At 54.7% G+C, this 17,727-nt stretch overlaps 1 protein-coding gene across 1 annotated transcript in view; it reads left to right on the top strand.

The window, feature by feature from the left end:
- The window catches only part of PTPRN2 (protein tyrosine phosphatase receptor type N2), a 385,447-nt gene that overhangs the window by 127,542 nt on the left and 240,178 nt on the right, over positions 1-17,727 (top strand). Inside the window, exons 4-5 of the mRNA XM_036246374.1 lie at positions 9,056-9,158; positions 13,708-13,870. Coding sequence (XP_036102267.1) covers positions 9,056-9,158; positions 13,708-13,870 — 266 coding nt within the window. The remainder of the gene's footprint in view (positions 1-9,055; positions 9,159-13,707; positions 13,871-17,727) is intronic.

Genomic DNA, 17,727 nt, shown 5'->3' with positions numbered 1-17,727 from the left:
CAGACGCTAGTGAGTCAAACGCCAGGAAACAGAACGCTGCAGCCAGGTTGGGTGCGACGCTTTATTCATTGATGTCTGTCGGGAATGTGGGAGATTTTGCTCCAAAGGTGGAGACTGTTAAGAAATCTGTTGTAAAAGGAAACCTCCGAAACCAGGGAGGGAGAGTCAGCCTGGTGAGGAGCCGACGTCTTCCCTGGGGGAGCTGGTTGTCTGCATGGAGGCCCTGCTCCGGGCCCTGGGCCCGAGGGTGCCTGCCTGTGACACAGGGACTCACACCACCCCGCGCGTGACACCCAGCCGCAGCCTGCAGGTCCGCAGCTGTCACGGCGGTTCTGATCTCGGTCCCTTCATGGCTTTTCCTTCCGTGCAGTTAGAAAACGGTGCCTCCCCTGAGTCGTGCAGCAGGTGCTAAGGCCTGGTGGGTGGAGCCCTGACTGGTGGCTCAGTGGTTAGAACATCGGCCTGCAGACCAATGAGCCTCGGGTTCAATTCCGGTCAAGGGCACGTACCTCGGTTGCAGTTCGTCCCCGGCCCTGGTCAGGTTCATGCTGGAGGCAATGAGTCGATGTGTCCCTTTCACATCGATGTTTCTCTCTCTCTCTCTCTCTCTCTCTCTCTCCCCCCCTCCTTTTCTCTTACTCTGTCTGAAGATAAATGGAAAAATATCCTTGGGTGAGGATAAAAAAATAAAATAAAATAAAACCTGGCAAGTGGAGATGGAGACGCACATTCGGCCTCAGTCACGCTGACCCGATGCGTCGGCCATCCTGGCCACACCTTGGGTCTTTATTTAATAATATCGATGCCACTCTCCCCTCTCCCGCCCTCCTCACACGGATCTGCGAGACTGGTGTGCTGCAGTTATGCTCTTGTGACCCCACCCTGTTCTGTGTGGATCTTGTCTCTTTACTGTGGCCTAGGAATAGGCAGGAGAGACTAAGCCGCCCAAGCCAGCTTCCTCGCACCCGCCAGACAGAAAAGGTGTCTCGAGAAACCAGCACTGTTAGTTCCACCAAAGGTGCGCGTGAACCAAGCGCCTCGCGGCGGAGCCTGGACTGCTCAGCTGGTGGTTTCCTGTCTCGCGTTGAAGCGGAGGTTCAGGCCGTGGGGCCCTGTGTCCACTGTCGCTTGAGCTGCAGGGACCTGCACAGCTGGACAGATGCTCCGTCTGGGCGCTGGCACCTCACTGTCACGGAATACCATGCCCGTCACACGCCTCCTCGGGGACCACTGGTCATTGGCAGCGTCATCCCGAGGGCGTGGAGACGCCAGGGCTGCTGTCCTCCCACCAGGAAACGCCAGGCACCTTATCTCGGCAGCACCCAGGGGTGGGCCCTGCAGCGGGGAGCAGGGATCTCACTTGCTGCAACCGCCCAGGCGCCAAGACGACCATCCTGAGCTCTGGAAACGGGATCTGAGCCGAGAACGAGCATGGCGGCAGGAGAGTGTGAGCAGCGCCGGGAGACAGCACGTCCGTGTCCACCCTGCAGCTGTGAAAATGGGGAAGAAAGCGATCACGTCCCCCAGCACATCCTGACAGCTGGGGGGGCGGGGAAATGTGCAGCCAGCGCACGAGGGGCTCTCAGGCTGACACACAGCGTCGGGCGGCAGGGAAAGAGCAGCGTGGGTGCCCCGGGCCGCAGCTCCGGGCTGTGACTGGATCCAGGCCCGAGCGCCGCAGTGCCCAGTCTGTGCGGCTCTGCCGAGCTCATCCCTCTGGTCCGGACAGCAGTTCAGGGAGCCGCTTCCCTTGTGAGGTCTCTGCACCACCCTGCTGGTTGGGCGAGCCCGGAAGGAACACCTGCTTCGTGACCCACCTCGGAGAAGGGGGTCAGGCCTGTGGCATCGCCCGTCAGCCAGGCAGACCGAGGCTCAGGTGTCAGCCTGCCTGGCTCCCTGCCCCTGCTCCCCAACGCAGCCCCGGGGGACCAGGGCTGACTGGCCAGCCTTGTCCTGCGGCCCCTTGTCACTGGACCCTGGCTTCGTTGCTCTTTGTTTAATAGTGTGTCAGTTTCACGAGTCTGCCCCCTGGGATGAGAGCGAAGCCAGATCTGTCTTCAGTCAGGTCTTCCCCCATCAGAACCCCGAAAGCCTGGTGGTTGTCATTCCCTCTACTTGATCCATCTGTTTCAAGTGTTTAGCAAGTTCCAACCACGTGTAAAGTGCTGTGTCTGCATGTCCAGGAGGCTGAGCAGCCAGCTCCAGAGTTAAGGACGTCAGACCAGCCACAGACGCTTTTCCATCCGTAGAAACTCGCAGGGCAGGTGCGCGGGCATCTCTGGGGCAGAGGAGCCCCGTGGTACAAAGTGTGGCATTGCCCACACCCAGGTGGGAGCCGAGTGCACTCGCCCTGTGCTGTCTCAGTGTCTCCTTTCTAAATAAGGCGTGTGTCTCAGCACCGACCGATACGGCGGAATTGGCTCAGCCGCCAGGATGTCCGTGTGAATCTTATGCCCCCTTTGTGTTCTCCCACCTCCAAACTAAACAGCGCAGATGAAGATACTCGAGTGGCGCCCCCTCTGAGGGCTCCGTGGGTTCCTGCTTTATTTCGCTGATGGTCGAAGTTGCAGGTGGTGTGTGATCAGTGTCCCCCAGGAAGGCCAGAGCGCGTCCACCTCACTCTCCGTGTGACGCTGGGTCGGTTTTCGGACGACCACACCTGCCTGCTCTCGCAAAGCGCATGTTACAGCTGCTGGGCACCCGGGCGTTTCAGAACAAGGGTCTCAGCACACGGGCTGAGTCAGCACCAACACCTTCTTTTCCAAGTGCTCACCTTGGGAAGAGCATGTAAACTCCTCCGGGAGGTCTCCCTCGACTGACGAGCAGGTCCAAACGTCCCAGGAGTGGTGGCGGCAGCTCCTGGAGGGCGGGTTGGTGGGAAAGCGTGCCAAGCGGTTTGCTACCAGGTGGAATAAATACGCGATTTACAACCCAGTCAATAAACACGTTGTTTATCACGCTGTTTTCAAAGTGAAAATGAAGTGTGAACATGTACTAAGAAGACTGGCTTCTTGGGTGGTTTATAAACTGTCTTTGAAAACATTTTTTAAAGAGGACGGTATCTGACAGTGGCACCGTCTTTGAGAGTCTTGGGCTGTGGGGGCCAGGGCTGGAAAGAGGTGCCTTCTCAGGTCCTCCTTTCTCACCCGCATGCCCTTTACTTCCTGGGCCTCCCCGTGATGCTGGCGACGGCTTTCGGCTCTGGGGGCCTCCTTGGCTTGTCCAGATCTCAAGTGGTTTCTCACCGAGTCTTAGCTGTGGGGCGTTGTGGATGCTGGTTATCAAGCCCCAGAGTTCCGCTCAATCCCTGTGTCTGCGAGTTCCCGTCGTGAAAGGGTGTCGAATTTTTTCATATACTTTTCCTGCATTGATCTGATCATGAGATTTTTTCCTTCTTTAGCCTATCAATACAGTGGACGACACCGGTTTATTTTAGAATATTGAACCAGTCCTCCATCCTTGGAATAAATCCCATGACGTGTAATTATTTTCACACATTGCTTGCTTTTATGTGCACATTTTTTCTTGAGGAATTTTATGTCTGTCTTTAGAGGGATATTGGTCTGTGGGTTTCTTTTTTTGGTAGCGTCTGTTTTTATCTGCTTTTGGTATCAGGTTAATATTAGCTACTTAATATTAATTGGAAAGGATTTCCTTTTCTATTTCCTGGAAGGGGGTGTGCACAATTCGCGGTAATTCTCCCTTAAATGTCTGGTAGAATTCTCCAGTGACATCATATGGGTCTGGAGATTTGTTTTGGGGAGTGTTGTGCTTTTTTCTTTAATACATGGCTTTTATTGCCTCTTTTAAATATCGCAAATAAGTCTGAGGAACCACTCAGCTCCTGCTGTCTCCACAGCTGGATAACAAGGATCTTCCCCATCTGCCTGCTGAGTGGCTCCTTTTCAGAAACCTGGAGCCCATCCCCAGACTGTCTCTGCCCGTGTTTCTCCCTGCTGTGGCTCGCTGAGTCAGAGCAGCTGACTGTGATACACGTTCAAGGCCGTTTCCTTCGAGAAGAACTCATTTCTAGGCTTGAGACACCGAACCAGCAACACCTGACCTCATCCCAACCCTGTGGGCATATTTTTCACCCAAGAAATTTGTGATCTCGACAAGAGAACCACTCTCCGGAATGCCGGCGTGGGTGGGGAGGTGAGGGTACACAGACCTCGCCTTGTGCGGGAAGCCGGCGTCACACCCTTGATGACATTCTGCGCCTGACGGCAGGTGGTGCAGACGGGGGCCAGGCCTTTCTGCTGCCCCCTTGTCACCTTGTCTTCTCCTTTCCAAGGAGACTAAGGTCAGCGTTGATGTGGCTGATGTCCCTCTGGGGCATGTCTGGGACCCTTCCCAGGAACGGGGTCCTTCAGTGATGGCAGCATTTTCCGGGATGTCCACAGTCAGGTTGTTGGGAATGGTCTTCGCCCTCACAGTGAAGCACCAGAGAGCTTTCCGGGGGATGCTTTTAACTGTGAACTCAATTCCTCATAGGTCCGGGGCCATCAGAAGACCTGCTTCGTGCTGGTGGGTGGCCGCAGTTTGCGTTTCTGGTGACGGGTCCCTTTTCCTGAGCTGCCGTGTTCTTGTGTTTGTTCCTTATGGGTCTGCAGGGTCGGTATTGATCTCCCTGTTTTATTGCTGGTATCGGTCATTGGTGACTGTTCTCTCTTTTTCTTTGTCAGTCTTGCTAGAGACGTGTCGATGGTAGTAATCTTTTCAGAGAACCAGCGATCGTTTTCACTGACTTTCTTTGTTTTTTGTCCTTCTGATTTCAATTTTATCGACGTCGGCTCTTTATCATTGGCTTCCTCCCCTTGCTCTGGATTTACCCAGCTCTTTCCCCAGCTTCCTCACGTGGGTTTTAGATGATCAATGTGAGCCTTTTCCCATGTGAGCATTTGGCAGTAGAAATTTCACTCCATGCGGCTTTAACGGTTCCCGCAAATCTGATCTGTTGCGTTTTCTTTGTCACTCAGTTGAACGTACCTTATCCCTGGATTTCCTCTGACCCCTGGATTATTCAGAAGTGTGTCGTTTGATTTCCAGTTGGGAGATTTTCTCGTTGTATTTATGCTATTAGTTTCTAGTTGGACTCCACTGTGCTTAGATCAAGTTCTCGGAATGATTTTGATCCTTTTCATTGGGCCCAGGTTGGTTTGATGGCCCAGGACAGGGTCCCCTGAGTCCCCGTCCTTGAGCCTTGACGGGAGCGTGTGCCCTGCCCTGCTGGATGGAGTGTCCTGTGAACACTGGCGAGAACTGTGGATGGACAACACTGTTGGACTTGTCTCTAGTTCTGCGTATTTTCTCATGATACTGTTCAGTTGTTAAGGGTTAGTTAAGGTGGTGTTGCAGACCCGACCAGAAGTGTGGGTGTGGCCACTCCCCTTGAGCTCTGTGGGTGAATGTCACACACCTGCCCTTGTGTCCTTCCGGGCGCATGTTATGAAGGGGTTTGACCTTTTTGTCCTTGGTGATTTTGTTCCCTCTGGAGACTGATTTATCCGCCAGCGTTGCCTTCTTTCTTTTGATAGTTTCTCTTTATTGATTTTAGAGAGAGGAAGGGAGAGGGAGAGAGAGATGGAAACATCGGTGAGAGAGAACATCGATTGGCCCCCTCCTGCACGCCCCCCGACTGGGGAATCACGCCCACAACCTGGGCCTGTGCCCTGACCGCGAATGGAATTGGCGACCTCTGTGCAGGGTCGACGCTCCACCACGGAGCCACACCGGCCGGGCAACGCTGCCTTCTTGATGCAGTTCCCACCCTTTTGCCCTCCACCTGCCATGGTGCTGTATTTGAAGTGAACTTTCTATAAACAGCACACAGTTGAGCACTTTTAATCCACTCAGTCGATGTCTGTCTTCCTTGGTATATTTCGCCTATTTACATTTAAGGTGGTTTTTCTATATCTTGAGGCTTACATTTCACATTTTACTTTTTGTTTTCTAGTTGTCCTGTTTTTTCTCTGCCTCCCCCCACATTCCTTTAGGTCACGTTGATCTTTTCAGTAATCTATTTTGATCTATGTATAGTGTTTTCGAGTGACTCTCTTGCTAGTGTTTTTAGTGCTCCGTCTAGATATTACATTAAATATACATCAGTTTACTAGTGGTGTCATTTTACCCGTTCGAGTGCATACAGGATACTTACCTCCCTCTGTGACAGTCCCCAGTATTTATTATAATTATTTAAATACTTCCTCGGCCCTGGCCAGGTTGGCTCAGCGGTTGGAGCGTCAGCCCGTGGACCAGAGAGTTCGGTTCCTGCTAAGGGCATGTACCTCGGTTGCAGTTTGTCCCAGGCCCTGGTTGGGGTCGTGTGGGTGCAGCCACTTGATGTGTCTCTCTCACGTCGATGTTTCTCTCTCTCTTCTTCCCTTTCTCCCTCCCGCTCTATCTGAAGATAAATGCAAAAATGTCCTCACGTGAGGATAATGTGTGTGTGTGTGTGTGTGTGTGTGTGTGTGTGTGTGTGTGTTTATATATATATATTTCCTCGGCAAATGTTTAGGCGCACTTGCTGAGGCTGCTGATTTCACTCGTCACAGGTGAGTTTGTACTTGTTCATCGAAGGATTTTTGTCCAGCTGCTTTGCAGTCTTTTTCAGGCAGTACTAACATCTTGTCATCTCAGGGTTGGTGTCTGCTGTGGTTTTTCTTCATTCAGTTTGAGATCTCTCTGGTTCTTGGGATGACAAGTGATCTTTGGTTGAAACCTGGGCATTCTTGTATTATATTATGAGACTGTGGATCTCATTAAACCTTGTGTTTTAACTGGCTATTCCTGGCACTGCTCTGCTAGGCTGGGGGTGCCACTCTGTTACTGATAGGTGGAGGCAGATGTCCGGGTCCCTCACCTCTGCTGACACCTGAGGGCAGGGTCCTCGTCCTTGCTGCTCGGCAGGGGTGCATGGGGGCCCAGCTCTGCACAAGGTCTCTACTAACATGGTGATGGTGGGTAGTTCCCCCAGCAGGGATGAAAGTCTAGCAGACCACATGCCCACCAAGGGCAAGAGTCTAGCAGGTGCCCTCTTGCCCTTGGTGGGCATGTGTAGGCAAGTCTGCGGTTTCCCGTGGTGGTTGGCGGGAGTAGAGCTGTTGTGTGTAGAGTCTGCCCCGTTGCTCCTTCCTGGCCCTCAACAAGAGACACCGTTTGGTGGGCTTCCCCTGCACCTGGCTGTTCCTGGTTGCTGGCTGATTCAGCATCAAGTCAGACAGCCCCGCACGTTCCGTTCCTCGGGCCCAAGGTTCCGACTGGGCTTCCCTCTTCTTTCCACCCTTCAGAGCCTTCTGCTTGTATAACCTCCAGGGTCATTAGTTGTGCTTAGTGGAAAGAACAGGAAGAAGTGTGTCTTCTCCAAATTTCTGGAAGCGGATGCTGTCTTCCAGGGCTGCGTCTCCTCCACGTTCAGTGGAGAGAAGTACGCGGGGACATCTCAGCCCCTGGGTCTGCGTGTTTGTTGTTTTATCCCAAGGCCCAGCTCCTGCCTGCTCCCAGGACAGCGCAGCGGTCCGGGCCGGGCTTCAGGGTCCCTTACCGCCCTCACAGAACCCTTTATCCTTGGCCAGCGGTGGTGCTAGAAGGACCGAGCCCTCCTCACTGTCCCCAGAACTGACACACCTCAGATTCCTGTGCTCCTGAGATAAAAAACTAAGATTGAAATTCTCTTATTTAAATTAAATTTTTTTTTTTTATCATGGGACATTCCGTTTGGCTGTTGATTGTCTGTTTCCAGGTAGATGTTGCTGCTCAGGCCGTCCCTCGGGGACGCTGGTGAAGCTGGAGCACTGTGAACCCACAGCGCTCGGCAGGGACCGTGAGAGCCACAGACGCACACAGAGTCTGCGGGTGGTTTTTAGTTGCTTTTAGCAAATGGAACCAACTTGGGTATTATTAAGAACGTTTAATCCTGAAAGAGGCATAACAGTGACCACGGGGCCGGGTCCCCCTGCAGCGGCCGGTTCTCTAAATGTTGTGTTCCAAACAGCGCCCAGAACAGGTTTCTGGGGAGGCCGGCTGAGGGGGACATTTCCCAGCAGCTCCCACTTTGGGTAATGCCGTTGAGCCTTCTCAGGGTTAGAACTGCACCCGCTGTTTGAATATTGCCATTTGTACATGTTTTTAAAAATGTTAAATTTGCATTTGAAACAAGTATTCAAGTGTGTTCAGGAAGGACCTTGTGTCTCCTGAGCCGCGGTTTCTGTCCTGCCGAGCATGCGGGTGCTCAGCAGGTCCAGGCCTCCTTGCACGCACACGCTCACACGCACAAGCGCGGGCCGTCCTGAGTTGGAGATTTTGGTAATGTGTTTCTGTACAGGGCATAAAAATATATCTCTGTAATTACATGATATTTAGTGATTAGATAATTATGGATAATTGCATGGGGTAGTTCTAAGTGCTAAAGTGTTACCATAAGATCTAAAATGTACAAATTGCATAATAATTATTCTGGGGAGTTATTTGGTAATTCCGAGCATAATTATCATGTGATCTGCAGTGCGTGTAATTAATACATAATCACACGGATTTTGCCTTCATAACCACTTCGCCCTTGTTATAAATAAGGCTCTTTGTCATAACATTTGAGTATAAATACAATGTAATTGGCTCCCAGATACAGTACATTAAGCCCCATGATAATTGCGTTCATAGTGACAATACCTCTTATTTCACTCCAAGCGTGGGGCTCTGAAGTGGGCTGGGGCGGGGAACAAGTCACAGGGTGGTGGCGAGGGGGCAGTTGTGCGCTCGGTGAGACCGTCTTTGCCACGACCAGAACCGTCCCAGGGAAAAAGGTTCACGTCCCTCGCAGGGACAGAATCTCTCCTCTCACCGGGATACTGAGCCTGATGGTTCTCATGCAGTGGAGCGCCACTGCACTCCTGGTCCGAGCCTCTGCAAACCGGAGCTTCTGTGGGGAGACAACTCGTCAGTCAGCCGCAGGGCCCGGGCGGGCTCGCCCACAGTGCTGGGGGCGGGGGTCCCCGTGACACCTCACAAGCTTTGGCTCACTTCCAAGTCACACGTGGTTTTGGCGATTTCCCCACAGGTTTCACGTGGCAGGATGACCCCGCCCAGCACCTGCTGGCCCAGGAACGGCCGCACCTCCCCAGAACCCACCTGCGGCCTCCTGAGGCTGCCCACCAAGCCAGGTACGTGGACTGGGTCGTGTCTCCTTGCTGCCCACCAAGCCAGGTACGTGGACTGGGTCGTGTCTCCTTGCTGACGGCACAACCAGCATCCACCAAACCTGTTTCTCTTCTAATGTAACACAGAGCACCACCGTCTTCCTGGTGTGGAGGTTCCAGAAAGTTGGGGTGTCTGTGAGGAAGAGGGGTGCTTCCTTTCCCCATTGTGTCCGAGCCCATGGGAGAAGGATGCACAGGTGACCCTCCTTCGAGATGCCCTTCTCGCCCATGGACACACCAAGGGTCCTCCCTCCTCTCCCCCGAGGTCCTTGGAAAAGTCCTGAGACTCCGGAACCTTGGTTGAAAGCAGAGAAGTCAAGAATTCTCGTTTCCCATGAGAATTGTGTTCAGTTTAGTACAAAAAGCAGAATTTAATCATAAAATCTTCCTGTTCCCAAATGCAGCAGCTGATACTGAGCTGAATATTTTATTCTGCACCATCTCCTTCCCTCCCCACCGCTCACTGCGGGGGGTGCGGAAGTCGAGACACAGGGAGGTCGAAAGCTGAGTGCAGACACAGACCTCGGTGGGCCAGCCGGGACGGCCTCAGTGCTGGGCCACTGTGCTGTGTCCTTCGTGTTTATAACGAGGGGAAAGGACTTTCTCTAAACACTGAGTTTGGAAAGTGTATTTTCCCCCCGAGGGATTATTCTAAATCCACAGCCTTTTGTTAGAAAAGTCTCAGGAACAGAAAAATGGGTGCTCATGTCCGTCTGACCGATGAAGTACCCTGAGCCACCAGATGTTATTTCCAAGTCCCGTGGCACGTGAAGGGCGTGTGCTCACGGAAGACACGTTCACCGTGCCAGACCTCGCTGGCCAGACTGAGCTGAGGGCAGGAGCTTTGTCTGTGTGTCTCCTGTGCCCAGAACGTCTCCCCAGCGGCCTCCTTCATCACAACAGTGTGCCGTTGCAGTCTGTGAGCGTACGTAAGACGGTGCTGTTAAAAGCACACACACCAAAACCTAAGTCAAGCTGTCTTGAATGAGCTCAGACTCTCCACACCAGTCTGTAAACGGCACCAGGCGCTGAAGCACCAGCCACTTCTTCCCGCTCCATGAGGATTCACCTGAGGGTCGTGCACCCTCCCAGCAGCCTTGAGCACCACCCAGGGGAGGGGTGGGCTGGGTGGCTCCGGAAGGTCGAAGAACAGAGGGTAGGAGAATCGGGGAGACCGAGTGAGGAGCAGCTCCTGATGTGCTTAGGAAGGTAGTCAGCGTGATGAAGTCACCCTGCCGCCTTGCGTGTGACTTTCTCCAGGCCAGTGTCTGTTAGGGAAGGAGGAGGGAAGGCAAGTAATCACTCTCACGGCTGAATATGGATGAGTAGCTACGCCCACTGGAGTCCAGCCGACGTCTCCCTTCCACAGGGCATTTCCAGGGCGCCCTGGACTCAGTACATTTGTAATTGTCCACAACCAGCCAGGGCGACAGTCCTCGGCGTTGTTCTTACAAGACTGCTGCTGGTTAGGAGATGAAGCCCAAAGCAGGGACCCATTTGGGGGGCGAGCTGGAACAGTCTTCAGGCTGACTGGTGGAGGCACCGTGTGGACACTCGGCAAAGCTCTGCTTGTGGAAGGAGCGGAGGACCCAGGACCCTGCGAGCTCCTGAGACCTGGAGGAGAGGACCTGGAGGCCACAGGGCATGACGAACCAGAAATGTCACGGAGAACGGGGACCACAAGCAAATCCCGGCCCCCAGTGATTCCTATGTGAGGTTAGAGTGGCCGAGAAAGGGATGAGAACAGGTTCCCTGTGTCTGCTTTGCCAAGATTCTGTTTACAATTTGAATTTTTTCTTTCTCCAGCAATTTGGGTGACAGCTTAAAGCATCTCCTATTATCTGGAGCCTGCAGGTCAGGGCACACACGTGGAAAGAGTAGTGGAGACCTACGTGGAGCCACTGAAGTAGAAAATGTGTACTTACAAAGTTTGATGTACTTCCTGCCAAATGACAGGGCCAAGTCAGCCTGCAAGTTAACTGCTCCAGTGTAGCTCAACACGGTGATGGACAATGTGTCACAAATAAGGGCAAAGTCAGCCTGCAAGTTAACTGCTACAATGTAGCTCAACAGTGATGGACAGTGTGTCACAAACAAGCAGCCAGCACAGGAAGATGAATAAGACTATTTAAAGGCAGGTTTATGGGATGGTTCTGTCTGCATTCATTAGCAATTAGTAAGAAAAATGGACACAGTAATAGAGGAGTAAATTGACTTTGGTTAAATTAGACAAACAACACAAGACATGAAATTTTATCCATTAAAAAAATAGGGAGCCCTGGCCGGTTTGGCTCAGTGGTTAGAATGTCGGCCTGCGGTCCAGAGAAACCAGGGTTCGGTTCCCGCTAAGGGCATGTATCTTGGTTGCAGTTTGTCCCCAGCCCTGGTTGGGTTGTATGGGTGGCAGCCACTCGATGTGTCCCTTTCACGTCGATGTTTTTCTCTCTTTCTCTCCCTCCCACTCTATCTGAACAAAAAATGGAAAAATGTCCTCAGGTGAGGATTAAAAAAAAAAAAAAAAATAGGGAAAGGGTCGCATTTGAGATGTGAAGAACTAGGCTCCTGGTTGTGTATGTGCCTATGGAGAGGGAGCCAGGGTCACTTAAAAAGTCATGAGAAAAAGAAACAGAACAATTCTGTCCATGGAGACAATAAACACAAACATGAAGATTTTTCTGAGTCCCAGCTTTCAGGAAATGCGTACAGACCGCGCACCTCACACCAGCGATCTGCTCCTCTGGAGACTCAGCCTCCGCGTGAACACAGCGGGGAGCCTGCTCTCCATGACCCGAAGTGGGAAATCCACGATGAGTCACCGCGAGAGCCCGCCTCACGGTGAAGACCCGCACAGAGGACCAGAGCGCCATGTGCGGAGGGGACCCGCAGCGCCCACGCAGGCGCTGTCCAGACAGACCAGCTGCCGGCCGTGACCTTGGAGGTCCCACCGCCTTCTCAGTGGGCTGGCTGCCCCTTTCCTCGAGTTCATGCTCTTTCCAAGTCCCTCCTGTGCGCGGAGAGCTGGAGGACTAACATTTCTGCATCAAAACACCTCATTTTCTGAAGCTATCATAAAACTTGGTCATGCTTGGTATTATTTTGTTGTAAATAAAAGTGAAAATCAACCAGCTCTTTCTCAATACCAAACCAGCAGAGAAAGGATGGAATGAAATGAAGAAGATGGTGAAGGCGCCTGGTCCTTCGCTCGCACCCCTTTTCTTGAGCCTCGTGTTGACCTGTACCCTCCTTCTGGCCACCGGATGTTCTTGTCTGACACCCAGGGTACTTCTGGGAGAAGACACCAACAATACGAACTTTAAAACCCAGCATTTGCTGAAGTGAAGATCCGTGCGTTCAGTGTGCAGCGCCCCCTACAGGCAGGGCTGTGCCAATGTCAGGGAGCAATTATTATCATTAATTATTCTAAAATCGCTGCAGCACTGGACACCTGGTCTAGCGAGAGCAACGTGAGGTTAGGTGCGGTTGACGGGGAAATGTGTCCAGTTCTTCCCACACAAGCAGCATTTGTGGTTGTCGGAGAGAACAGAGACTGTTATGTTTTCACATCATTTAAAAAATGTATTTCCTTAAAAGAAAGAAATACGACCTTTTCTTTCAAATACGCCCGTAATTTGCATCACTCTCATTACACCACAGTGATCAGTTCTGTTGTCCTAAGTTCACTTTCTGTGATACTGTTTTCAGTATCAGAGGCACAGTCCCTGGTGCTAGAATAAGTGTTCCTTACCAGGTCCCCGATGTGAGTGTTTGGAGCTAACGCCATGAACCCAGAAGTTCATGGATGACTTCGGTTCGTTTATTCCACCAGCACCTACTTTCTCTGCATCTACGGTGTCAGGCCCTACTGTGAATTCTGGGGTCGGAGCCGCAAATAGGGGAGCTATGGAAAAGTGTGGTTCCTCCTCCCAGGCAGCCTACATGCCAGCAGAGGGTATCTGTCAATAAAAAGTGCATATTTACGTAAAGGAGGGAATTTCAGCTAGTCATAAACGCTAAAAATAATAAACTAAGAGCATCTAATGGGCAGTGACTGGGTGGTCGGGGGAGGCAGCTAAGACATGAGTGACAGGGAACTAGCCTATGGTTGGCCTTTCTAGCAATCCCTCTGTTTACCTTTTCCAAGGATCCCAGTGGGTGGGGTCGGAGCAGCAGGGACTGTCCACCCCGGGGCGGGTGCAGTGGGCACACTTTCAGGTCAAGCTGGGGGCTGCGCTGATGTGCAGGCAAAGGGCCGAGAGCAGCAGGAGGTGGTGATTCAGCCTCGAGTCCACAGGTCTGTGGCTCAGCAGCCCATCGACCACGTGGTGCTGCCACTCACAGATGTGGGCACGCGAGACACTCGAACCCCAGCCAGGGCGAGCTGCCTGGCCAATGCCCGGTCCTCGTGGGGCCGCTGAAGCCGCCCCACCTGCATTTCTCACGGTCCAGCAGCGGGCCCAGCGGGGGTGGCAGCTGACGGACGCCTCGCGGCTGGTTCATGGCTCTTTTCTTTCAGGGGCTCAAAGCCAAGTGCCGGTGACGAAAGGGGGTACAGTCCGGAGAGCGACCTCGCGCTGGCCAAGGCCCTTGAGCACTACCTGCCGTACCTGGAGGCCCTGTCCCAGGCCGCGGCCCCGGATGAGCTCCCCAGGATGAAGCAGGACAGACGAGCCGCTCAGGTGACCTTCGCAGCTCTCTGGGGTCTGGGTTGGGTGTCACCCGTGGGATTCTTTTTTATTGAGATTTTTAAAAAATTTATTGAGGTGACATTAGGTAATCGGATCATGCAGGGTCTGAGTGTACATTTCTCAGAAACGTGATCTGTATACTGCGTCATGTGCCCACCACCCAGTCCACCGGGACTCTGGGTGCACGCGGGGTGTTTCCTGTATCTTCAGTGGAACCTCAGTGTTCCTCGTGTTCCGTCCAGGCTGGTGGGCCGTAGAGTGAGGGGTGGGCCATGTGCAGAGCGGCGTCCCCAGGTCCAGCAGGGGCTGCCCACCCACCTGAGCCCCTCCGTGCTCCCCGCTGCCATCGGGCGGGGGTCCTCGGGTCTCCTCCACTGGACAGGCCCCGGAGCTCCAGAAAGCCCACCATGCGCTGTGCAGACAAGACGCCTGGAGGCGGCAGGGTGTTGGGCCCACTTTGGGGAGGGACCTGGGACAGCAGTGGGCCCTCAGCTGCCAGGGAGGATGACAGAGACCCTGCTGTGCTGGGATTAGGTGCCCGGCTGCCCCTGTCCCAGAAGCCGCTCCTCCTGGCCGCCTGGCCCTTGTGGCATCTGCGTGGGCGCCAGGCCCGGGCACCGCCTGTGCCGGCCCCGGTGGAGGTTCCCTTATGTCGGCGCCGACCTGCTCTAGAGCCGTTTCTGGGTGGAAGCACATTCAAGAACACAGAGAATCAGCCCAACGGACTTCCTGTGGGAAAGTGTGGTTTTTGCAACAGCTCGTCTCACTGGGGCCCCGGATTGAGCTGCCTGGGTGAGGGCTGGGTGCTGGGCATGGTCCTCGGGCAGAGGACCGTCCGCACCCTGAGGGTGGTGGTGGGGGACTTGACAGCGCGGCTTACACGTCCTTTCTGGACGTCAGTTCTGTCAGGCCGGCAGGAGTGACTGTTGGGGGGGGTGCGTCTGGCCGTGTCCCACTTGCCCTCAGGCTCCCCCGGAGCCCCGTCAGACAGCCGTGGCTCTTGGAAACACGTGGGAAGCCACCTGGGCCACCTTTACAATTACGCACCTGTTATGAGATGCTGAAACCATTTAAACCAGTGCTGGGCTGGTATGTTTGGGCCACATGGGCTCCTGGTAGAGCCCACACCGCGGATGAGGCCTCAGCGTGATGTGGGGTCTGAGTGAGCCCCGCGACACACCAGGGCCAGCGGCGTGTCCACAGAGAGCTGCACCCCACCAGGTGGCGCCAGGGGAGGTGTGGGCGGAGGTGAGAAGCTGGGTCACTTCCGCACCTCGGGGGCAGCACCAGGGAAGAGACATCTGTTGTCCCGCTGCCTCCTGGAGCCCCTAGTCCATCAGCCCCGTGTGAATGGAGGGGCTCCATAACGAGGCCTGAACGCACCCCTGAGCTCACCCCGGCTCACACGGGACAGGCGGCCGGCAGCATGGCCAGCGCTAGCTCCTCCGTGTCCCACTGAGAGGGACAGTGGCCACAGGATTCCCTGGAGCATCTGGGCGTCCTGAGTTGTGCCTGGTTCTCAGAATCCAGCCTGCTGTGGAGGTGGGGTCTTCCGTCCTCACAGACGTGCAGGCACAGGGTCTGGGGTCCTGAAGGGGGACCGCAGGTCGGGCAGGAAGGGTCAAGGTCACCAAAACCTGGATTGTTGGCCAGACCGAAATGCATTTCAGAGCCTTTTGTGTGGACTGCGGGAGGTAGCTCGGCGGGGCCCTAAATGGTGCTCACTGACATCACCCAAGCACTTCCTGTGAGCCAGCCGCCCCGGTGCTGTGGGGCGGACAGTGGGCGTGTCCTGGGAGAGGAGCCGTACACCCCGGGGTGGGCACAGAACCAGCTCCCCACTGGCTGTGTGGCTCCAGGACCCTGCTCAGCCTCTCTGTCCTCCGGGTCATCGGGCCATTGTTGCAAAATGGGATGACAATGGCCAGTAAGCCTTTGCGAGGACCCAGCCAGAAAACACGGGGAGCCCCAGGAGGTTGGTCGTTAGCAGTCGTTATTGTCATTGTCATTCACAAGATGTCTTTCAAAGACAAGATGGGAATTAGGTCAAGAGCCTGAAAACCGGCAGCTGCACCCTTAGTGGGGTTCTCCACCCTACAGGAGAATCCGAGGAGAGCACGTGTGCTCACGGAGCAGACTCATCGGTCTGATCTGATGCACCGCTGCCACCCAGGCTGCCGCGCAGGCCGCCGCGCAGGGCAGGCTCCATTTGTTCAGCCCATGGTGCACGTGGAGGAGAAGCGACACCCTGCAGGTCCTGTGCACGCTGGCGTCTTGGGTGCAGACAGACAGGAGACGTCCTCCCCCCACCCCACCCCTGGTGTGTCTCCCTCAGGAGGGACAGGAAGCGTCAGGCTGGGCCTCAGCTCCTGCTGTGCCTTTTCCTGTGATGGAGACGCATCGTGTCCCCAGGCGCTGGGCAGGAATAACTGGTAAGACGGCCCGTGTGCGGTCCATCTTTGGTGGACAGTTTTGGTGACCAAGGATGGGAGGGGAGAGTTGTTAAAAGTTCTAGACTCAGCAGTAGGAGCAAAAGGAAGTGAGCTGACATTTCTCTGTGGGGCAGCTGAGCACCTTTCTGCACTGGACGGCGACAGACCCGACTTGTCGTGCTGGCTTCCTGGGCCGGAAACAGGGACGTGCCCTGAACCCACCATCACGCGTCTCTTCAGTCTGGTTATCGTTCGAACTTCACCCTCATATTCGAAGGAAAACGTCAGATGTAGAGTAGAAGTTGCTCCCGGACAAGAAATGGCATGAAATTCACCTGGAGGGTACTGAGTGGGGCCCTCGGTTCTCTGCCACGTGTCCTACCGTTTGCACTCAAAGCAAGTGGGGGCGGGAGCGGTGCTGTGGGTCTCGGGTGAGCGGCTGTGAGCAGCTCCCTGGGAGACAGAGTGCTGCTTCTCACGAGGAGAACCTCAGGCCCGTGAGTGTTTCTGCTACAGTCTCATCTGCCAAGTGCCTGTTGGGGGGGGGGGGGTTGAGTTCTCTCCTCCCCCCTGCAGAGTCTAGTTTGACCCTCGGACATCACCAGCGCTGGGATCCTGCCCGCCATGTCAAATGTGTGACTGGTGTCCGCGGGGACCTTTTACCCCTTCAGGAGCTTACGACTGGGGTGTTGAAAGGGCTGAGCTCGTGGGTGCGAGTCCACAGCCCTGACACACCCAGGGTCCCTGGGATACGTCTGGGGGAACAGCGCCCCATCCCTGCCCACAGCCCGACCTGCTCTCCAGTTCAAGAAAGGGAGTGGGAGGGGGGCTGGCGCTGGTCCCATCAGCAGCCACCTGCCACCTCCTCCCAGGCCTGGCTTCGGTGGTGTCGGACGCCCGCACCTGGAGCGCTGGCCGCGCAGCGTCCCCGGTACAGGTGGTTTGTACCTGCCCTCCCACAGTTACTGAGGAGCCGCCCTGTCCCTGTCAGAAGTGTCCCGGTTGGAGTAGCCGATTCTCCGGTCACTCCAGCAACCACGGCCATTTCATCGCGGGGCTCACAGGGCTGTTCAGAGAGTGAGCCCGTGGCGGCGTTTTGGCTTAGGGGGTTTTCCTCTGTGTAGGAGGGAGGCTTCTCAACACTGCAAAGTGCATGAAAACCTAGAACCCATCTGTCCCGTGTCCAGTGTTCGAGTGAAGAGAACGCTCTCAGCCGTCTATTGGAGACACGAAGACCAGACCACGTGTAGCACCAGATGTGACCGCGGCCGCCATGAGGCCCCTGCCCACCTCGGCCAGCAGCATGGGGGCTGTGCTTTCTGACCCCACCTCCTGGACGACCTGTTTTCCTCGGAAATTTAAGCTCTGTGCACTGCTGAGGGGCCACCCATTTCTGACGCATCGTTTCATCCATCC

This window comes from Molossus molossus, unplaced genomic scaffold (genome assembly GCF_014108415.1).
Source record: "Molossus molossus isolate mMolMol1 unplaced genomic scaffold, mMolMol1.p scaffold_m16_p_7, whole genome shotgun sequence".
Taxonomy (NCBI): domain Eukaryota; kingdom Metazoa; phylum Chordata; class Mammalia; order Chiroptera; family Molossidae; genus Molossus; species Molossus molossus.
This window is presented reverse-complemented; position numbering and strand designations above follow the sequence as displayed.